The sequence below is a fragment of the Ostrinia furnacalis genome, unplaced genomic scaffold (genome assembly GCF_004193835.3).
Source record: "Ostrinia furnacalis isolate ACB-3 unplaced genomic scaffold, ASM419383v2 OfSCF1242, whole genome shotgun sequence".
NCBI classification, from domain to species: Eukaryota; Metazoa; Arthropoda; class Insecta; order Lepidoptera; family Crambidae; genus Ostrinia; species Ostrinia furnacalis.
Genome location: NW_021131481.1, coordinates 5,900 through 28,907, shown reverse-complemented (window position 1 = coordinate 28,907; position 23,008 = coordinate 5,900). Strand labels below are relative to the sequence as shown.

The following is a 23,008-nucleotide window of genomic DNA, read 5'->3' as shown; positions in this document are numbered from 1 at the left end:
GTTACAAATCTGTCAACATGACAGATGATTTCAACAAACCGAACTCAAATCCTATTTTTTGTGAATGAAATAGGAATATTATTAGTTAGATAAAATTAGAATAGTTAAAACAGAAAGTTACGCATTATCTCATGGCAGAATTGCATATTCTGGGGCAATTGCAGAGTGTATCGAATTTCCAAGATTCGTCATCTCTATTTTGTCGATATTCCTTCCAAGCAGGTGAGTGTTGTTGAACCTAAATGCTCATTTTTATGTAATCAAAAAATACCTATTTTATTATTGTTTTGTCTTGTAGGACCTAACTGGACTGTAATATCTGGATACCCAGAAGGACAGACAGTCTCAGGCAAACTAGATCATGCAAAGTCTGTCATTTGGTCTCACCCACTAGATATTCACTACATCACAAAAGGAATTCAAGGTTAGTGTTTCTTTTATTTCACTTTATTATATGGACACTAGAATAATTGACGTTAAATATATTTATACTTACATTGGTTCAGCATTAACAATGCTGAATGACAGCTGAATGAAGACATATTTTGTTTTTAATTCAGGTTGGCCAAAGTTAGTTCTGCAAGTTAGTTGTCTTGACTCCATCGGAAGAGCCTGGGTCGTTGGTTATGCTTGCTGCAGCTTACCCGTAGTGCCTGGACATCATGTATTAGACGTGCCCTGCTGGTTACCTATAGCTACTACAATTCGAGATCGTGTTCGAGAATACTTCCTTGGAGGATCCCATCAACTTCTTCAAACTGATATTGTTAATTTAGGAACAGATAGGTAATTGTTTAACTAATCTTTTAATAGATAATTAATTGTACATTTAATGAATTTCTAATTATTTTCTCATTCACAGGTTCAAACTGAAAACTCAGTCCAAAGGTGTAGTTAATTTGAAAATAGATTTAGTGTTAAGAAATTTCACACAATTTGGAGTAGAATATAAGTAACAATGAAAGTGTTTGCATATCTTGCATTTACTTTGCTTTCCATAGTTATACAATTTTGTGTAATGGATTTAACCCATGATAAAATTGGATTCGATGATGAACAAACTGATTTCAACATTACTAGTCAGAAAAAGAAATTTCAAGAATTGATGAATGATTTTACCCAAAAGCCCCATGCTTTATATTACCGAACACACTTAAATGATCAGCGAAAGGAATTAAACTTTATGCCTTCTACTAAAACTTATTCAAATACTTCTATGCAAAGAATAGAAATATCCACTATAATTTCCAGTACTATACTAGACGAATTGTATGACGAAAATGTATCTACCACAGAAGACACATTTACAACTGAATCATTGTACACAAGTACTGAAATAGATAATGTCACTGAAATAAGCTTTTTTGAGAATAAGAATCAATCAGTAGTGAAACCAACGATTCCTAAGAAATCTATAAACAAAGATTGTGGGTGTAACTTATTGGTGAGAGTTATAATTTTTTATCATAATCAATTGTAATAATAACAATGTATGTTCATAAAATAACAAGTATTATTCTATTCCAGTACAATGTGTGTGATATTAACTGCTGCTGTGATAATGATTGTTCTGAGGCTGAAAAAAATATATTTGTAAACTGTAAAAATACTCTTAAGAGAAATGACCTGAATCTCCATTCATGTTACCCTTATGAATTTTTCTCATACCAAGAGAGCAGTCTAGTAGAGAATTTATTCTGTATTGTTAAAACTAACTTACCTGAAAAACGTAACAAGGACTTAAAAAAGGTATTTTCTTGTTTAACATAATAATTAAACATTAATGTTAGGAAAATTTCAAATATTTACATTTTATTCCAGTTTGACAGTGATGCAGTTGCTCACTCATATAAGTGGCACAGTGGGGTATATTCAAAACATACAGAGTTCCAAAAAAAGCCATATGTGTATGGTGAACCTGTGTGGGTATTAAAAGATGGGTCTATTTGGTATATTGGTAATGAATACTTCTAAATTGAGTGACTGTTAATTAATTTTCCTAAATAATGTTACTAATATTATGGCATTCTTTACAGATACACCATCTACAACTATAAATAATTACTGCACTGGTAGAAAGCCTATATTATTTTTGAAAAATGAAAAAATTAAGTGCATTGTCAATTTGAAAGATTTAGAAATGTTTAAAATTCTTAAAACACCACAAGAAGCACCCTGTATAAGTGTGACTGAAAAATCCATGAACACCACTGCTTTGGTAAGCTGCGCAAAATGCGCTTGACAACAATTTCAAAATTAAATAAATACATATAATTGTTTTATATTTTCCAGAACTGTTCGACTTTACATTGCACCAATTGGACAATCACTGTTTGTAAAGGTATTGAGTGTGTTGATTATAATAAGAGCTTACACGACCCTACTTGCACAGAAACCTCCTGCACAAATCTTGCGCTGAAGTTGGAATATGTATTCTATTACCATGATTCTAAGATCATAAATGCAACTATAAAATTATTCACTCAAAATATATCATTGGATGTCCCATACATGACACAACAAATAAATGTAAGATTTATAATATCAAATGTATCAATGGAGAAAATAATTGAGATAAGTGGGAACCCTGGTTATATTCATGGTCACCCTGTTATATCATCGTCTGCAGAAGCTAACAGATCATTGAACTTTTTCAATATCACATCTCCAGACAGAAAATATCTGGTGCAGTCCAGTAATAAAGATGGAGTTTGTATGTTGTCCAATACAGAGAATAATTATATTATGTTTGGATTAAACAAAAGAATAAAGTGTCGGTATATTTATAACAAAGGTATTGGATCGCAAAATGGTACGAACCTTTGCAATGACATTGAGAGTCATATGGAACAGGAGTTTGGATTAAATAACAAATTATTTGTTTCACCCCTTGGGAACCCTTTAGACATCAAAGACAGTGATTGGGTCCCCATCCAGAATAATCTCGATAAGAAAGAAATAACATATGGACAGTTTGTGACAAAGAATTCTAAGCTTCGTTGTTACAATGTGATCACTAGAATCTCATATATTTTTACTTACGCCGATGTGAGTTTGGTAACAACTAAAAGGGAAAATAAAATAATATCTGTCAACATTAACGTTACAACCCAAAACGTAACGTTTACTTTCGATGATATATCGACAGTGATAACAATCGATATCAATTTCATCGATGGAACCAAACCTCGAGTCTACGAGTACGCAGCTGGTCCTCACCTTGATATTCATTTGCCTAAAGACTTCTTTTTCCCTTTTCCATCAAATGGATTCCATGTGACAAAACAATGTTCGAACCTCATATTGATGTGTTATATTGTGTTGTTTCAAATAAAATAAACTTGCTGGTAATAACTAATAATTTTTATTTTGAAATAATTTAAATACTTTTGTTACTCTATCACTTCTAACTTGGCATCCACCCTTCAAGGACTTATCTTGAGTTTGATGGCCTGAAAATAAAACCCATCGTCAGGTATCGCACAGGCCGCCAAGTCAACGAGGCACATTTCACGTAGGATATTAAAAAAAAAGAAATTTATAGAAAAGAAGTTTTTAATATAAGCTGATGAAAATGTAACACTGTCTTACTCGGTACATTACACAGTTTCAAACTAAATCTACCGCTATTTACAATATTTTTACATCGAAGTTAAAATCAATCTGTACTTTGTGTAATGTTTTCGTAAAACATAATAATAATATTCGACCGGTCGAGACGAGACAAGCGGGGGGGATACAGGGGAGGGGTGTCGCTACGAACCTATGCGACGTAGGTGTAGACTTTGCGGTCGTCGGGCGTGCGCGCCAGGTACTCGCGCTCGATGAGGCCCTCGATGCGCTTCTTGATGACGACGGGCGACGGCAGGAAGCGCGCGCGCAGCTGCTCCGTCACCTCCGTCACCAGCAGCGTGTGCTGCCGACACAACGCCGTTAAGCTAAGCGTCCGCTTGTCGGTATCGTACGCAACGGACGCATCGTACGAAACACATCGTATCGGATGTGCGATGCGTACGATGCGGACAGGTGGACGCACTTATACGAGTTTCCATATAAATAATACTACGATCCGTTGCGTGCGATACGTCCGATGCGTACGATACCGACTTGTGGACGCTAGCCTTTATAGAGAGCTCACATAAACCTCAGGGCCTAACGATTTAGCTTGACATCTACCACGATAGTTTTCAATATGACAAGCAGTGATTTGTAATGATGATCTATGAGATAAGACAAATCTACATTATTATCATAACTGATTGAGATAGATCCTGAGACAGACAATGACGAAACCGATTCTATATCTGTATGGATTGAGAAAGATTTTAAATGTAAGAAAGATTATAAAATTAAGGCTATAATAAAATTTCGGCAATAATATCCGGACGTGGTGGTCTTTCGGATAAAATTGAGCAACTGTAATTGTAGCGCTTCACATAGTCAGTGACTAATACCCCACACAAGTGAAGCAGCAAATCGAACGCACAGCGTAGAATAGGAGTTCTGTGATTGGTCCGTGTCACCCTGTGCGTCCACGCGCACTAGGAGACCTCACAGTAATGTTTGAATACGGGCGTAAGGTACGAGAGCGGCACGGGCGGGTGTTTTTTGTTACGTCAAATGTCAGCGAGACTTCAGATATAGTTCCAAAATACTGCCCCCTTAGACAAAACGCACTTTTTGATCGAATCGAAAATCGAATCCGTCAAAACTCCATACAAAAAAGGGGCTTTTCGACCACTTTTCGACTGGTTTGCGATTATAATTTGCACTTTGTCTAGACCCACTGGACTGTCCTGTCGATGACATTGACAGTGGGGCGCCACCGTCAATATAGGATCGCTGGTTCAGATTTTTGCCATGTTGGAAACCATATAGTTGAACGATGGTAGCGCCCCCCTGTCATTGAGTTTGGTGGGACAGTTCAGCGTGGGTCATCTATATGTATGCCTCTGTCACGTCATAATATGTCAAAATATTGCCGTGCCGCTTCTATACCTCAGGCGTTCTCACAGTTAAGCGCTAGAGCTATAATGATTAGGACGACGCTCACCTGCATCTTCTTGCGCGCCTTCATGATGCGCACGATGGCGGCCTCGATCTCGTGCTTGCGGTCCTCGTCCACCTTGTTGCGCGTCTCGCGCCGTTCCGGCTCCGACTCGCCCTTGGCTGCCACCGTCTGGATCTTTACTCTAAATTCGTGGAGAAATGGACAAGTTTTATTACATACTTAAACACATTAATTAACACATACTTAGACATAGGACGGGTTAACTTGTGCCTAACCTTTGTGCTCATTTTTATTGGTCAAAACAAAGCAACCCCCCCCCCACCACGGTCGAAATAATTCAAATCAGAATTCGATTTAAATAAAATTAATGGTTATAAATGGATTGCTAATTATTTTAAAAACATCTCTAGCTTCTCTTCTTTCCAATGATATATCACATGTAGTAATTCGAAAACCTCGCATTGTTTTTTTTTTTTATGCATAACAAGGCAGGTATTTTACCACAATCGCACCTGATGTTAAGTGGGATGCAGTCTTGGCTAAAATGCTTTTCCGGAAAGGGACAATAAATCACAACAACGTTAATTTTAGAGTCAACTTTATGAATTTAAATAATGCACCAAATTGTAAGCCATTTGCTATAAAAAGCATTAATGATATAGTTCTAGCGCGTAACTCAGTCAGTGCCTGAGGTACGGGAGCGGCACGAAAGAGGTGACATTGACATAATTATGACGTGACGTCTCAAAAACGCCTTCCCGTGCCGCTTCCATGTCTCAGACACTAAGTTAACCGCTGGACCTCTAAATAGAGGTCTTTGTTGTCGGTTTATCCCTAATGCTTCAACCACACCAACGCGATCATAGGCCAATGACAGGTCGCGCGGACTGTCATGGGTCGCGCGACCTGTCATTGGCCTATGGTAGCGCCAGCGATGGCGATCTGCATGCGTTGGTGTGGTTGAAGCTTAAGGCTCAGAACAAACGGCGAAACGCAACTGCAACTGCTAGTTACTTTTGAGTTGCATCTAAGTTTCTGCCATAGCGTCCGTTGAGAGACCACACATGACGCGACCAGTTTGAAACTTTCAGTTTCAGTTTCATTCATCAGAATCATCACAAAGTTGCAGTTTCGTTTCACCGTCTGTTCTGGACCTAAGTGAAATTAAAGATTGTATAGTAAACGTCAAACCTCGTTCCACTGCGCCACAAACCTGTGCAACTTGGACGTGAAGGCGTCGTTGACGTAGAACTGGTGCGAGGGCTCGATCTCCTTGTTCTTGGGGTGCTTGATGAGCACGCGCTGCGTGGCCTTGCCCATGGCTAGCGACTGCAAAGCGCGGATCAGGTCCTTCTCCGGGATATCAGTCTCGTTGAGTATTTCCTGGAACGTAAGGCTTGGTGGAGCAAATGACGAAGGTGAAGCCGTAAGCCGTTTGTGTACAGCCTAGATGTTATGAGGTTGGGATAAAAGACAATACAAGTTGAATTCATCAAGTGTGTATAGTTGGCAAAATCATACTACTTTACTCTAGCTAGAAGACTAAGAATATTTAAAGGAGAATATAGTTATGTCTGGGTAACGGGCCAAGTTCTGAAAGAGTAACGACATTAAATCAACAAGTCTCAAAATAAAAACATCAACTTAGGCTCTACAGCAATTAGCTGACGGAAGGTAAAGAGGGGACGCCAGGGGACTCTGACAAACAAGTGTGTACTGTGTAGCACAGGTTTATAAGGTTTTTGAATGAGATAGATTAAAAATTGAATCTGCAGCTGTGATAAAAAGAACATGCTGTGATAGAAGAATAATAAATAAATAAATAATAATAAATATCCTAAGACATTTTACACTGCGCTTCTAGTCCCAAACTACTTACAAATGTATTACTTGGACGCAAAAAGTGTTATGCTCGTTTTCACCATAAATCCCTAATTTTTAGTGACCCCTACTTACTACTTTACCTGGCCCATTCCCATTTTATTTGGGGTCGGCCCTCCGCGTCAAGTTTAAGTGACCCCAATGGAAACAAAATTCCTGTTATGTGTTACCATAGCTGTAACTTAAAAATTAGGGATTGATGGTGAAAACGGGTATTAAGTATTTTTAAACTTAAAAAGGTATTTATAGTTCCTAATCTGTTTATTGGTTATTATTCTGCTATCTTGGCATGGCTTTTGTAGGTATTTGTATTGTTTTAACGTTTTTCATATATCGTATGTTACTGTTAATACTAATAATACTGGATTGTATTTTCTTCTTCTTGTCGTGTCGACAACAAACCTACACAGTGTCAGCCCAAAACTCCGCCACAAGAGTGGCGTTGTCAGTAGCACTCATCAAATCCTCCTGAGTGCAGTTGCTTGGGCACTCAGGGCATTGTATTTTGATATGCTATTTGTGAAAACTATGTAAGGCATTTTTGAAATTAACCGCTTCATCTATTAATATTAAATATATGCTGTTTGTTTTCTATAAAATAAATAAGTAATAAAAGCTTAAAGCACCCACCTCATAAGTCAACCGCTCCCTCTTGTTGAACAACAGCAGCACGCACATCTGGAAGGTGGACACCTGTATGATGTGTTTCCGCGGCGCGTGCGCGGCCGCCGCGGGGGGCGAGGGCGCGCGCGGGGGCGAGCCGCCGGCCGCGCGGAACGTCGCGTGCAGGTCCGCGCTGCCTAGCTGAGGCTGGAGGGACAGCTGCCGGCCTGAGTGCTTGGCTAGGTAGAAACTGCAGGAAAGAAAGAAACAAACCTTTAGGTCTATAATTATTTCACCGGGACACCATGGCGGCACATCCAGTCATCATCATCATCATCATTTCAGCCATAGGACGTCCACTGCTGAACATAGGCCTCCCCTAATGCTTTCCACGTTGAGCGATTGGTAGCAGCCTGCATCCAGCGCTTCCCTGCTACCTTTACGATGTCGTCAGTCCACCTTGTAGGTGGACGTCACACGCTGCGTTTTCCGGTACGCGGCCTCCATTCCAGAACCTTGCTGCCCCATCGGCCGTCAGTTCTGCGTACTATATGCCCTGCCCATTGCCACGTCAGCTTGCTAATCCGTCGGGCTATGTCAGCAACTTTAGTTCGTTTACGGATTTCCTCATTTCTGATTCGATCTCGCAAAGAAACACTAAGCATAACCCTCTCCATAGCACGCTGTGCGACTTTGAGCTTCTGTATAAGGCCTATAGTGAGAGGCCACGTTTCCGAGCCATAAGCATCCAGCACCAACAACATTTTGTTGGTAGCGGCGACAGGTTGCGCCGCCATGGTGTCCCAGTGAAATATAGCCTTTAGGGCAGTGGTTCCCTAAGTTGTCTGGGCTACGACTCATCTAATACAAGTTCCCAAACTCGGGACCCACCTATAGGAAATTTCGCCCACTGCCCAGCGGTTGGATCGGTAGGGTGGTGTGTCGTTCTACAGGCAGGGCCCACTCAATATTAACTCGCGACCTACCATTGGGTCGCGACCCATAGTTTGGGAAACCTCGCTTAAGGGCATAAATAGCGTCACACGTTAAGTGGAAGGAAAGGGTCCTTAAACTCGTATTTTAATTTAAGTGTTATGTAAAACACGAACTGTTAACGAAAAACTCTAGTAATAAAAACATATTGTCAATTTTACTAAAAACTCACAAATGTGACCAGCTATGACCAGCCCCGTCCTTGTCATAGCAGGATGTCCCCGTCCTTGTCATGTCATAGTCAGACACGGAATTGAGTCCACCCGATACATCTATTCTCCGCTCGATCCATTTCCACCGAAGCGAAGCAGAGGGGAGATGGAAATAATAAAATCTGATTGGTTATTCAAAACACTTCTCAGCTTCGCTCCGCCTCGCTTCATTTACCTCTCTTGGGTAAATGAAGCTATTCTATTGGTTCTTTACAAACACATTCCTCGCTACGCATCCTCGCACATCTCTGGTGGAAACGCAGCCTAAAGCTGACGTGCTGTCGACTGTACACAAAAGCCATAGGAGTTAACATTTCCAATTAGCTTACCTTCTGAAGACTTCGAAGGCGGTTCTTGGCGCAGTGGGGATGTTGCACTTGGGCGTGGCGCTCTGCGTGGGCCAGAAGCCCGTCGTCAGCACGCGCACCGACAGGTCCACGCCGTGCAGGTTGCTCTGTACAAGCACACACGTTAACACGTTACAATACTACGTCACAATGAGGGCTGTCGCGTATGAATTCGACGCTAGGGGCGCTTGTGTAGATTGTGGTCACCAAAATCTAATTCACTAAGCCGAAATCTCAAGGCGCGGGTTTATTTCTATTTAAAATTAATGTTGTGAAATATATGGCAATACTTTAAATTAATTATGGCAATTAGAAGGTACGGATCAATGAATGCGAGTGCGGAGCTAAGAAAGAATGCAAAATTAAACGGTTTGAAAGAACAGCTAATTCAGAGGTTTTTTAATTACGCATTACGCCCGATAACGTTGTATGTGCGCGATGTTATATGATGGCGTGTAACGTTATTAAACGTTCAAAATTATGAGCTATGTGTTGCCCTGTGGATACGCTGCCTTATAGACGACTCCGTAGAAACAGAACCTTTGGTTAACACAAAAAAATGTTGCAATATCATTTCTTCTGAGTGATAAAAAATCCTTTCAGTGATATCCAAAAGTAGTGTTACTAAAAATACATGACATACAAGATGTAGGTAGCAAAAACAAAGCACATTCACCCCAGAAGATAGCACGTGTTCCTTGAATTCCTCCATGATTGTGTTCGACACCGTCATGTCTTTGAACATGCCTTCCAGCTTCGACGTGAACTGACAACCGCATTCAGTCTGAAAACAACGATATTGTTGCAAATAATGTAGCCACAAACTTATACAATGGTACATGTCACAAAGGGAAACACGAATGTTAATCTGGCTTTTGGTCTCGATATTTACATGACACTAACAGAAACGAAAAGATCTTATAATAACTACAATATAATACTAAATTATCGTTGTGTTATCCTAACTACAGCTGAATTACAGATCCCTGCTTAAAGTCTTTTCTGCAAAATTCTTTATCTGTTTTATTTAAAGAAAATATAAAGTCAAGAATAAGGTTTTCTTATGAAAATTCCAGACTTTAAGCAAGATCAATTTTACTAACAAAACTACAGATATTTGCGTAAGAAACTATGGACACTTACGAAAAAATGTCCATATTATGTCATGGTAAAGAATTTTGCAGAATGTGTGGAGGGGATAGGAGGCTTGGGAGAGGACAGCACTAATCACTGACAGAGTTTTCGATCTGCGAGACGTCACCGATAATGCAGTGAAAGTCTCGCGGTTCCACGTCCCTTAACATACCATCTTTCTGGGAAGATTAAACCAAAAACAATTAGCATTCTATGCACACCTTATCAGCATTCGTTCTAATCACTTATTACATTTTTTAATCAAAAATTATTACTTAATTTCATTTGGACAAAGAAATAAGAAGACCATTACTGATTCTAATCAAAGTTTTCAATTAAAAAGGGATTCGGGTTTCCTAAGCACAAAGATTATAAAAAAAGGTTTTACAAATAAACGAAACTTACCTTCAGTTTGGAGATCATATTCTTTTCGCTGTCGTCAGACACGGACTTGTTGAGAAGGAGACGCTTAGCTAAGTGCTGCTTATAATAACGCTCGAACACATCTTTTTCTTGGAGGAAACGGAACAAAACCATAGTCTTATCTAGTACTGCTTCTATTTCTTGTTCGCTCATCTGAAAGACGAAGAATATGTTAAAACGGCGATCGGAATTCACCGTGGTCATTCGAAACAATTACTATTATATAGAAATATACTTACGCCTTTTTCTCCTTTTTTAAGTTTTCCATCAATGAACAAGGACAAAAATTCTGGCGATTTGTTGTTCAGATTTAGGAAGTATTCGAAGTCGGAGGCGATCATGTGCTTGAATATCTTATCATTGTTGAACGAGTTTTGTAGGAAGTGGTCGAACCTGTCTTTCAGATCCAGGAGATTCTGAAAAAGAAAGTAATTAAAATATTTACGGCAAGGGTTTGTTTGGTGATAAACAGAAAATTAAAAGGACAATAATACGGCGATACGTGGAAAGAGTATACCATACCAGCAGTAGGTACAATGTTATATTGTGGGACAGAACATTTGCAAGTTGTGGCACATTATCAGTGTTGACGTAACTGGGTTGGCTTCTCGCTTCAAGATCTTGTCGCGACAAGATCAGTGTAATAAATTGCAGAAACAGATTTATGTTGTATTGAATTAAGCATCATGTCACGTTCATGTTCATCATTCCACAGTATCCTGTGGGAGTGTGATCTTTGGAAGTCAGTCATTAGCAGAGCAGTCTGCCCATCTTTTAACATTCATTTGACTTCATCAGTCGAACAGTGCAGGCAGAGGATATAGAAATAGGCAAGAGAGTATGTGTGTTGGGAGAGGATCGCGGTCACGGTGCTGTACAGTTAAGCGTCATATGGTTCGTGACTTCCAAAGGGATAACTCAACCTTATTCCAACTGTAACAAAGACGCGAACTTTGGGTGTCATCAACTATAATTTGACGCTTAAGGTACATGCACGAATGCGATCGCGTTGGTGTTGTGATGCGTGTCGGTGACGAGCGCGCGGCCCTGCTCGCGCAGGTGCGCGGACACGGCGCCGGCCACGGTGCGCAGCCCCTCGGGCACGCGCGACACAGCGGCACATACTTCGTGACACCCAGTGGCCAAATAGTGGATAACACGTCTATGTTACAGTTGGAATAAGGTTGACTGAACCTTCGTTCGTTTCAGCCGAATGACGTGCACTGCTGGATAAAGGCCTCCCTCAGGGATTTCCATAAGGACCGGTTTCTTCCCGCAACCTTAACCAGATCGTCGGTCCACCTAGTGGGAGGCCTGCCCACGCTACGTCTTCCAGCCCATGGTCGCCACTCGAGAACTTTTCTGTCCCAATCATTTCTACGAGCTATATTCCCCGCCCACTGCCCATGCGCGTATATAGTAGGGGGCGCCGGGGTCGCACGCCGAGAACAGTCTGGTGCAAGGATGTTAGGCTGCTACTGATTTGAAGATGCCACAGCTGGAGTCACCCTTATTCAAACTGTAACAAAGGCGAAGCTGCTCCGTACCTGCACGAAGGCGATCGCGTTGGTGTTATGGTGCGTGTCGGTGACGAGCGCGCGGCCCTGCTCGCGCAGGTGCGCGGACACGGCGTCGGCCACGGTGCGCAGCCCCTCGGGCACGCGCGACACAGCGGCACATAGTTCGTGACACCCAGTGGCCAAATAGTTGATAGCACGTCTATGTTACAGTTGGAATAAGGTTGACTGTACCTTCGTTTCAGCCGAATGACGTCCACAGCTGGATAAAGGCCTCCTCCAGGGATTTCCATACCGACCGGTTTCTTCCTGCAACCTTTACCAGATCGACGGTCCACCTAGTGGTGGGAGGCGTGCCCACGCTACGTGTTCCGAACTCCACTCGAGAACTTTTCTGTCCCAACGGCCATCATCTCGAGCTCGAGCTATGTGCCCCGCCCACCGCCCACTTGATTTTAGCGATTCTGATTTCTTGTCGTGTCGACAACAAACCTACACAGTGTCCGCCCAAAACACCGCCACAAGAGTGGCGTTGTGAGTAGCCTTCAATAAATCTTCCTGCGTGCAGTTGTTTGGGCATGCAGGGCACGACATCATGTGCTTAGTCTGAGGAACAAAACCACACTTCTTTTCTGTACCTGCACGAATGCGATCGCGTTGGTGTTGTGATGCGTGTCGGTGACGAGCGCGCGGCCCTGCTCGCGCAGGTGCGCGGACACGGCGTCGGCCACGGTGCGCAGCCCCTCGGGCACGCGCGACACAGCGGCACATACTTCGTGACACCCAGTGGCCAATAGTTGATAGTTACAGTTGGAATAAGGTTGACTGTACCTTCGTTCGTTTCAGCCGAATGATGTCCACAGCTGGACAAAGGCATCCCCCAAGGATTTCCATAACGACGGATCCTGCGCTGCCCGCATGCAAGTTTTTCCACAATGGCCGGTTGGTGGCGGCCTGCATCCAGCGCCTTCCTGCTACCTTTATGAGGTGGACGTCCTACGCAGCGCTTTTAAGTACGTGGCCTCCACTCCAGAACCTTGCTGCCCCGTAACGTCTTTGTTACAGTTGGAATAAGGTCGACTGTTACCTGCACGAAGGCGATCGCGTTGGTGTTGTGGTGCGTGTCGGTGACGAGCGCGCGGCCCTGCTCGCGCAGGTGCGCGGACACGGCGTCGGCCACGGTGCGCAGCCCCTCGGGCACGCGCGACACAGCGGCACATACTTCGTGACACCCAGTGGCCAAATAGTTGATAACACGTCTATGTTACAGTTGGAATAAGGTTGACTGTACCTTCGTTCGTTTCAGCCAAATGACGTGCACTGCTGGATAAAGGCCTCCTCCAGGGATTTCCACAACGACCGGTTTCTTACCGCAACCTTCACTAGATCGTCGGTTCACCTAGTGGTGGGAGGCGTGCCCATGCTACGTGTTCCGAACTCCACTAGAGAACTTTTCTGTCCCAACGGCCATCATCTCGAGCTCGAGCTATGTGCCTCGACCACCGCCCACTTGATTTTAGCGATTCTTGATTTCTTGTCGTGTCGACAACAACTTACAGTGTCAGCCCAAAACCCGCCACCAGAGTGGCGTTGTGAGTAGCTTTCATTAAATCTTCCTGCGTGCAGTTGTTTGGGCATGCAGGGCACGACATCATGTGCTTAGTATGAGGAACAAAACCACACTTCTTCTCTGTACCTGCACGAAGGCGATCGCGTTGGTGTTACGATGCGTGTTGGTGACGAGCGCGCGGCCCTGCTCGCGCAGGTGCGCGGACACGGCGTCGGCCACGGTGCGCAGCCCCTCGGGCACGCGCGACACAGCGGCACATACTTCGTGACACCCAGTGGCCAAATAGTTGATAGCACGTCTATGTTACAGTTGGAATAAGGTTGACTGAACCTTCGTTCGATTCAGCAAAGTGACGACGTCCACTGCTGGATAAAGGCCTCCCTCAGGGATTTCCATAAGGACCGGTTTCTTCACGCAACCTTAACCAGATCGTCGGTCCACCTAGTGGGAGGCCTGCCCACGCTACGTCTTCCAGCCCATGGTCGCCACTCGAGAACTTTTCTGTCCCAATCATTTCTACGAGCTATATGCCCCGCCCACTGCCCATGCGCGTATATAGTAGGGAGCGCCGGGGTCGCACGCCAAGAATAGTCGTAAGGTGTAATAGTATACAGCCTTGGCCAAAAGTATTGAGCACCCATGATATTTATTAATTTTGAAGGAATTATACATGTGTCTGAATCAAAACAGTTTTTAACAGTTTTATATTGTTTATTAACAACAAAAAAATAATACTTTGTTGGACCACCCTTTGCCTTAATTACTGCAGAAGTTATTTTTGGTAAAGATTGTACTAATTTATTACAATCGTCACATGTTAAAGCGTTCCACTCTTCCCGCAAGCGACGTTTTAGGTCTTCTTTTGTTTTTATTCAATGGCGCCGGACCTTGTCCTTCAATAGACCCCACAAATGCTCGAAGGGGTTCAGGTCTGGTGACTGGGCAGACCATTCAAGCAGCTCGATGTTATTGTCACTAAACCAAGCCATCGTTAGTGACAAGGTGCGTTATCCTGCTGGAATTTGACGCTATCCATGTTGGTGTCACCAAAAAGTGTTGTAAACGAGGGCAGAAGTGCGGATTCAAGAACGTTTATGTACTTTGTAGAGTCCATGCGTCCTTTACACACAAACATTTTCCCAACTCCTGCGGCGCTCATGCACCCCCAGACCATCACACTGCCGCCGCCATGTTTGACGGTAGGTACCTTACACTCCGGGGTAAATTCTTCGTCTACTCGACGACGGACAAATGTCACACCAGGTGTGCCAACAATCGTAAAGTAACGAAATTTTGTTAAGTGTTTTTCGGTCCAATATTTATTTTTACAAATATAGTTTTATAATATTATTGTCGCGTATTGTTAATACATGATATTGGCTAACTTACCTCAAAGTTTGATTCATCTGACCACACAATATTTTTCTAATCTTCCTCGGTAAAAGTTTGGTATTTTAAAGCCTACTCGTAACGAGCTGTTTTGGTCTTTACAGAAAGCCATGGCTTCTTTCTGGCTGTATAGCCCTTAAGCCCAGCTTCTTGGAGTCTTCTGCGAGTTGTTCTTGCAGAAATCGGCGTATTAATTTCAGCTGATAACTCAGCAGCGAGGTCGGAAGAAGATTTTTTATGATTTTTCAAAGACTAACAATACTACAGTGTCATAGCTAAACATCTCGAAACGTGTTTTATTGCACGTTGTGCCGTGAGTTTATGTTTCAAAACCTGTCAAAGAAAGGTTTTTATCAAATATCTTTGAGTATCTTTTATAGTTATCACGTATAAGCAGTATTTAGGGGGTGCTCAATACTTTTGGCCAAGGCTGTAGGTGCAAGGATGTTGGGCTGCTACTGATTTGAAGATGTCACAGTTGGAATCACCCTTATTCCAGCTGTAATAAAGGCGAAGCTGCTTTGTACCTGCACGAAGGCGATCGCGTTGGTGTTATGATGCGTGTCGGTGACGAGCGCGCAGCCCTGCTCGCGCGGGTGCGCGAACACGGCGTCGGCCACCGTGCGCAGCCCCTCGTGTACCTTCGGACGCACGGTCCCTTCGTTCGTTTCAGCCGAATGACGTCCACTGCTGGATAAAGGCCTCGCCCAAGGATTTCCATAACGACGTGTCCTGCGCTGCCCGCATCCAAGTTTTTCCACAATGGCCGGTTGATGGCGGCCTGCATCCAGCGCCTTCCTGCTACCTTTATGAGGTGGACGTCCTACGCAGCGCTTTCCAGTACGTGGCCTCCACTCCAGAACCTTGCTGCCCCATAACGTCTTTGTTACAGTTGGAATAAGGTCGACTGTTACCTGCACGAATGCGATCGCGTTGGTGTTATGGTGCGTGTCGGTGACGAGCGCGCGGCCCTGCTCGCGCAGGTGCGCGGACACGGCGTCGGCCACGGTGCGCAGCCCCTCGGGCACGCGCGACAGCAGCTTGTACACGCACGCCAGCTCCGCCGTGCGCGTGTGCAGCAGCATGTGCACCACGCCAGAGTTCTCCATCTGGGAATACACAAAAAGGTAAAGTTACGCACATGACAGTTGCCGTTTGGTTTGAAAATAGAACTTTAACATAGCGTAAGGGCCTTGCCACACTGGCGGATTGCAAGCATTTTCTGGGCGGAACAGCGGCGCGGCACGGTCTGCGGCGGACACGCTGCGGCATTTTGCAAGTATTTTGGCGATAGCGCGTGCGCGCCGCGCCGCTGCTCCGCTTGCAATCCGCCAGTGTGGCAAGGCCCTTAAATCACTGAATTAATCTTCGAGTAAGAGTGAGGGCTTGTTCCCATGGAGACATCTCGTTTTTTGCAGAAACTGCATTTGTGCAGGATCCCGTTTAGTAACGATATACGTGTTTTAATATTAACACGTTCACCTGAACATCCCGTCTATAGAGTCCCGCAAAAAGCCGATCCGTTCGAGTTTGTAATTTAAATTTCAAACACTATGTGTGTTCACACGACAGTCCAGTTTCGCGGGACCTTGCATTACTGGATCCCGCAAAATTGGATTGCCGTGGGAACGAGGCCTAAGTGAAAAGCAAATGAGGTTTAAAACGCCCAGAAGTTAAAAAACCGGAGCTGAAAAAAATGAAGAAAACTGTCTTTGAAAGGCTGTCGAGGTAGTGGCGCGCGCGCTCCGCCTCCTCGCCGATGGCGCCTCCCGCGATGTATACAGAGGCTCCACAGCTAGAGGTATACAGGAGGAGGTACCTCGACGATGGTCTTCATGTGCCGCTCGATGAGCTCGTGCTCGAGCACGGAGACCACGCGCGGCTCGGTGGTCTCGTCGAGGTAGTGGCGCGCGCGCTCCGCCTCCTCGCCGATGGCGCCTCCCGCGATGTATACAGAGGCTCCACAGCTAGAGGTATACAGGAGGAGGTACCTCGACGATGGTCTTCATGTGCCGCTCGATGAGCTCGTGCTCGAGCACGGAGACCACGCGCGGCTCGGTGGTCTCGTCGAGGTAGTGGCGCGCGCGCTCCGCCTCCTCGCCGATGCGCGCCTCTACGCGCGCGATATACACAGCTGCGCTATTCTCGGCCAGAAACTTTTGAGATTCCATCTAAGGAGAGAAGAGATAATTATGTTAATGTTATGTGGGGTCATTTCGATGAGATCGCGGTGTATCATTTGCACCGACAATATGGTCCTTAAAAACTCTTATAGCTAATAAATAAATTCAAAAAGACGTATATTTTCTTTCACATTAAGGGCTGATTTTTCAATCATCGGATAACTTTTAACTGAAGAATAAGTTTGACATAATGACAGTTTTAGTATGGGAAATATGTCAAAATGACAAGGTTATTCTTCAGTTAAAAGTTATCTGACGATTGAAAAATCAGCCCTAAATCAAATAAATAAAACAATAGTAACAACGTAATTACCCCGGGACAAAATTAGCCTTCTAGCTCCAATTTGAACTGAACCTGTAATCCTCAATCCCTAAGTGATGTTGACACGTTGATGAAAGGTGCAACTGTTATGAGACATTTTATAACTAGAACTAGCCCTCCCCGAGTTTGCATCGAAAACAAAACACGCGCGGCGGCCACGCCGGCCTGTTTACGAATTTACGAGCGAGCAGTGACCGATCACTGAATAGGTTTATCTTGAATCGATTTCTCGAGTCATAATGTAAACGAAACGGTGCTCGACTCTAGAGGCAAGCTAAATTGCACCATTGTTGTCGATATTGAGTAAACATTTTTCAAAATACTTTTGCAAAGAAATTCTTCTGTACAAAGTAAATTATTCTGTGCTAGAACTCACTCTATAAAACTCAGCGGACTGGTGCAGGAAGGGCTTCTCGAAGTCCTCCTCGTAGACGGCGCGGGAGTTGATGCCGAGCACCATGAGCATCTGGCACGCGTTCCGGATGGCCAGCCGGTCCACCACCTCGCCGCGTCGCTCGCGCGCCACCAGCTCCAGTAGAGTTTGACGCAGATGGTCGCGGATGCAACCGTATCTGACCACCTAGACACAACGGACGTTTATATGGATTGGAGACCTTGGATTTTTGATGATACAGAAGTAATATGCATTTTAAACGTTAGTAAATTATGTATAAATAAACACTTTAGAGTTAAATTATAGAATTACTGAAAAACTAGTATTGAAATCAGACTGGAAACAAAAAAGTTACAAGTGTTCAAACTTTTTATGGAAAAAGCCGAGTGTCACGTCAAATGTCACCTGCCCATAGTAACTTGTATGGGACTGCATGTCATTCTAACATGACCAATGACGTCATGAGATCTCTAACGTCTATATCATAAGTATCTTTTGAAATTTTTGTTAAAGAAATGCACTGACTGATTTGATAATGCCAAGGCTACTGAAATGGAGTGAAATAAAAAACCTTGCATATTCCCTATTACTCAGACACGAAATCTTATGTAAGCAGATATAAAAATTACTTGATAAGACAAGTTACTTTGTTTTCCTTACATTTACATTAGGAGTCTGGTAAAGAATTAACCTACTTTGTAAAAAATATGGTAGGTATGCGTTAAGTGTGTTGTCTCAATTTGCACATAATTATCAAAACAATCATATTTTTCAGCATGACTCCTTTTAATTCTATTTTTACGAAGTTAATGAGATTTAATATATTTAGCATTGTGTGATGTGTGTTAGCAAGTTATGTAGTTTATATTTTAGAAAAAGTATCATCATTCTTGTTATTATAGTGTTTTATAATACTAAAACTAATAATTACCTGATCTCTAAATATGATAAGACCAAGGTTGTAAACATTATCAACTTCATTTTGTTGCACATATACCCTGTCCATATACATCAGTATATCACGGATCATGACCATGCTTGTTTGATGATCAGTCCATGCATTGTTTAGAGTTTGCAGGAAGCCATTATGGAGGGAATGGAGAACATCTTCTCTCACCTAAGTAACAAAAGAATAATGTTAGAACATTATTTATTATTATGGTCAAGTATACAATTAAATGTAAAAAAATACCTTTGTCTCAAGGTGATGAGTTACTACTTCCTTAAGACCAGTGTATAGTCTTTCCCCATGCTTGTGCAGGACCATGGTGTATGCATTTCGATAGAGCTCTTCGAACGACAAGCCAGAATTGTTTTTCTTTTGAATCTCCTGTATTGCATTTTTCAGTAAACTCCATATACTCTCGACATACTTTTCGTCCATAGTCATCTGCAAATATTTATTTGTCAGGGATACATACCTACACATTGAACACTCAATTCCCAACAATTAAAGTAATGGTTAAAGTAGTTGCATTTCTAAGCAAAACATTATTCCAGACAGATATAACAGTAAACACCAGGATATAAACAAACCCATGTATCTGGATACATTTGATAATATGGTTCCGAATAGTTCCATACTTGAAATTTTCTAGTCATATTGTTATGATCAATTTGTAATACAGTTACACAAACATTGTATAAAATCAAAACAAAACATCAAATAGCAAGAAACTAATATATTTAGCTAATTCTTTGATTTTTCTCTCTTGTCAAAATATTATTATGACATTATAAATACAAAAATTTTGTTCCAAACTGAAATAAAACAGTTTCTATTTTTGAATAGAATGACATTATCAAGCTTGCCACAGTACAAAATAAATATCATAGATACAAAAAGGTATTGATATGTTCAACTTGTCTCTTGCCATATTTTCGTAAAGGTTAATACTGTGGGCAACAGCAGTATAGTTCAATTTTTTCAGGCAATACTTGAATTTTATTAATTGTATTATTATTTTCTTCATTAGTTTTGGCCAAACTATGTTCACTGCTAGACAAAGGCCTCCCCAAAAATTCATTTAATCATTGAGTAAAACTAGAAATAACCTATTTCTGCACATTTTTTCTGGATAAGTGTAACATTGTGTATGTTACATACATACAATATGACTGAGAACTATTATGGAATGCATAACAATTTTCCTACAATGTTGATAACCAACTCACAATGTTGCTCTGATTAAGTTTGTTTTTAGTAATGTTTGTCTAGTGAGTAAATGTGTCTTTATTAAAATACAGAGTAGCTATTATAAGGGTTTATACCAACAAGTAAAAATAAGTAGACAATTGCTCATTATAATAAAATATTAGAAGACATTCAGGATTCTAGGTTACATGAATAACAAACAAAAAGATTTTATTTGATGCACCTAATCGAATTTGTTAGGTAGTTAAACAATGATCAGTTTCAAAATCTGAATAGCTTATGATAGTGGTACATAGTGACAAAACGCAAAGCCTGATAATACCAAATTAGCAATAAAAAACAACAACTCATTTTATAAGTAATTGCAACTTGTGATGTGAGGATTAGTCGTAAAATTATTCATTGAAATAATTTCATCTGATTATGAAATCATAGTAAAAACAATTCGAAAAGAGTAATTTATAATACACAGACTCTAAATAATGAGTCATCTTTATAAAACTGATAGAGGGTAAAAATAAATGAAATGCTGCAATGAATCAAACTAGCTTGGTAGAAAACAAACATGGTGTGTACAAAATTGACAGGCAGTTTTATGTGTGAACAAGTTAGATGCGACAAACGGGCGCTAAGGTAATCCATGTCGCATTTTACTTGTTTTGATATGCTAATAACTATAGACTTACTGGGAAAGCTCTGATTCTCATCTTGCCTGATTTTTCTTTAGGCAATGCACTCTTCATTATTGCGGCTACGATCTGCTATTCCAAAAAAAATAGTAATGGGCTAATAATTTGATCTTCACTGTTCATTTGCGGTCACAAGAATACTTCATTGTTACTCATTTATATCTGAAATTAGAATTTATTTTATACACTGCGACTAAAGCAAACGTCATTCATTGTGATAAACAGAAGTAAATATCTGTGTACCTACCGATTTATGAACTTTAGCCTTCGTTTGCAGGTAGTCGTAAGTATATTGTCAATAATGCCTACGATTCTACAATAATGTTTTGAAGCTATTGCCAAATAAAATATAAATTCTACGACAATGATGATGGGCAGTCAATTAAAAATCAGAATAGACTAAAGAAAGAAGTGTCAATGACAGATGCACTAGATTTGACTTCTCTTTCGCACTAATGTAAAATTGCATGGAACACTAGCGCCGTTCAATGATATTTTGATATTAATTGTGTATCACAATAAAATAGGTATGTTATTATGTTTTTTACTTACTTGATAACAATATTTCCGTTGTCGCGTTATTTGGTACACTCTGGAAGATGAAATAATTGAACGACATGTACATAACTATTCGACTCTTTTCTCTTTCGTTTTTTGAACCATACCACAGATGCCATCAAGTGACAGATTAGTTTTTTTCTGACATGGAAAACAGTACTTATACAGCTTTTGGTTAAAATACTTTTTATTGCACATAATTTAACCGCTAACCGAGATTGTTGTAGTGAGTCAGTTCAAGTTTAATGTTCTACAAAGATTAGCTAAAATACGGTAATATCTATTTTTATGGAATGTTTCGTGGGTACCTACGTAATTCTGACTTAGTACTGACGTAAACGAAAAGATGGCGCGAGAAGGCCTCATTCTAAAAATGTAAAAACTAGGTAACATTGAGCAAAAAAACAAGAAATTCCTTTTATTATTAATCTCGAATCTTAAAGGCTGAAATGTGGTCGGCTGAGTGGCCAGTGGATTTTTATTTTTAGTAGCCAGCATTTTACAATTTATATGTATTTATTTTGCAGGATTTGACAAGGATTTGATAATATAGATGACCCACGCTGAACTGTCCCACCAAACTCAATGACAGGGGGGCGCTACCATCGTTCAACTATATGGTTTCCAACATGGCAAAAATCTGAACCAGCGATCCGGTATTGACGATGGCGCCCCGCTGTCAATGTCATCGACAGGACAGTCCAGTATTTTGGAACTATACTAATAACACTTTACTACTTAGGTACTCATCTACTTAGGCTATAGCGTTATTAGGCTGAGTTACACCACCTTATTTTAACCGTAACTTTGCCAATAACCGGTGTTTTTTGTATGGAGTTTGACAGATTTCTGACGTTCGTTAAAGTTACAGTAAGATGGTGCAACCCAGCCTTAGTGAGTAATTTAATCGAAAAAAAAAAAAAAACAATGAGAAAAGCGCGCGTTTTTCATCCTGTTTACTATATGGGGAGTTTTTAAGAAAAATAAAATATGACCATAACAAGAGTTTCAGTTTTATTTCATTTATTTAACATTTTTAAAGCTTTACACGCAGTAGGTATGTACACACGCCCACACTGTTAACTATCCATTTCCGTTTTTGCTCTCGCTCTAATCAAATGGCGATTCTTTGCGATAGAACGAGATGACATGACTTTCAATGGGCAGTTAACACTGTTGGCGATAGTACCTATCATAAATTATGGCTATACTTACTTATAGTTTCATTTATTATGAATTAATAAAATACATACACATATTATTAGTTTTAGCTCTTAAAATTCTTATCATAGGCAACAAAAAATCTATTTTGATTGGTCAACTTTATTATCTTTGGATTACCTCACTTCTATTAATTATTCTTGAAATTATCGAATTAAATCAGACAAAATTAAGACTACGAAATGAATGCAATGAATTTGCCTAAAGCGCGGTCGTAATATAGTCTCAGGCACAGTCTCAGGTGTGGTCTCAGGTTTGATTTCTAATAAGTAGCGAAACAGTAACAGATACTTAATACAGTGGATATTTCAAAAGCAATAAACAATTTTTATCAGACCCAGAGCCTAGATATTGTACGAATAAAATTAATATTTCATGAACTTGGCTGTTTGTGACAGTTCAACGT

The 23,008-nt window shown here is 41.3% G+C and overlaps 2 protein-coding genes across 9 annotated transcripts; one reads left to right on the top strand and one right to left on the bottom strand.

Annotated features, from left to right (window-relative positions):
• The first annotated feature begins 10 nt into the window (after window positions 1-10).
• LOC114352009 (B9 domain-containing protein 2) lies at window positions 11-3,354 on the top strand. 4 transcript variants are annotated; one of them, XM_028303425.1, is made up of 6 exons: window positions 559-786; window positions 863-1,444; window positions 1,528-1,749; window positions 1,822-1,957; window positions 2,037-2,218; window positions 2,293-3,354. In XM_028303425.1, the coding sequence occupies exons 2-6, from the start codon at window positions 959-961 to the stop codon at window positions 3,337-3,339; spliced, it is 2,073 nt and encodes a 690-aa protein (XP_028159226.1). In that variant the 5' UTR covers window positions 559-786; window positions 863-958; the 3' UTR covers window positions 3,340-3,354. The 4 variants fall into 4 exon arrangements, with proteins under 4 accessions (XP_028159230.1, XP_028159226.1, XP_028159229.1 ...); XM_028303429.1 differs by lacking the exons at window positions 1,528-1,749; window positions 1,822-1,957; window positions 2,037-2,218; window positions 2,293-3,354 and adding exons at window positions 11-222; window positions 299-424 and having other exon boundaries at window positions 561-786; window positions 863-1,163; XM_028303428.1 differs by lacking the exons at window positions 1,822-1,957; window positions 2,293-3,354 and having other exon boundaries at window positions 2,037-2,119.
• Window positions 3,345-21,496, bottom strand: Cul3 (cullin 3). Of its 5 annotated transcripts, none has more exons than XM_028303422.1 (16): window positions 21,376-21,496; window positions 20,821-20,985; window positions 19,172-19,369; window positions 18,911-19,096; window positions 17,962-18,165; window positions 17,174-17,251; window positions 16,900-17,001; window positions 15,995-16,189; window positions 10,844-11,020; window positions 10,587-10,757; window positions 9,724-9,831; window positions 9,030-9,154; window positions 7,523-7,745; window positions 6,225-6,394; window positions 5,054-5,192; window positions 3,594-3,916 (listed from the first exon to the last, which is right to left on the bottom strand). In XM_028303422.1, exons 2-16 carry the CDS (start codon window positions 20,875-20,877, stop codon window positions 3,764-3,766), a joined length of 2,286 nt encoding a protein of 761 aa, XP_028159223.1. In that variant the 5' UTR covers window positions 20,878-20,985; window positions 21,376-21,496; the 3' UTR covers window positions 3,594-3,763. The 5 variants fall into 5 exon arrangements, with proteins under 5 accessions (XP_028159225.1, XP_028159223.1, XP_028159224.1 ...); XM_028303423.1 differs by having other exon boundaries at window positions 16,900-17,004; window positions 17,177-17,251; XM_028303424.1 differs by lacking the exons at window positions 16,900-17,001; window positions 21,376-21,496 and adding an exon at window positions 3,345-3,452 and having other exon boundaries at window positions 3,764-3,916; window positions 17,072-17,251; window positions 20,821-20,977.
• Between the last annotated feature and the right edge of the window lie 1,512 nt (window positions 21,497-23,008).

Excerpts from the sequence above, each read along its gene's own strand:
- LOC114352009 (XM_028303425.1), top strand. The coding sequence starts at position 959 with ATGAAAGTGTTTGCATATCTTGCATTTACTTTGCTTTCCATAGTTATA. Across the intron at positions 1,445-1,527 it reads ATTGTGGGTGTAACTTATTG|TACAATGTGTGTGATATTAA; the intron begins GTGAGAGTTATA and ends ATTCTATTCCAG. Across the intron at positions 1,958-2,036 it reads TGGGTCTATTTGGTATATTG|ATACACCATCTACAACTATA; the intron begins GTAATGAATACT and ends CATTCTTTACAG.
- Cul3 (XM_028303420.1), bottom strand. The coding sequence starts at position 20,877 with ATGAAGAGTGCATTGCCTAAAGAAAAATCAGGCAAGATGAGAATCAGA. Across the intron at positions 19,097-19,171 it reads CTCATCACCTTGAGACAAAG|GTGAGAGAAGATGTTCTCCA; the intron begins GTATTTTTTTAC and ends TTTGTTACTTAG. Across the intron at positions 10,758-10,843 it reads TTAAAAAAGGAGAAAAAGGC|ATGAGCGAACAAGAAATAGA; the intron begins GTAAGTATATTT and ends TTCGTCTTTCAG.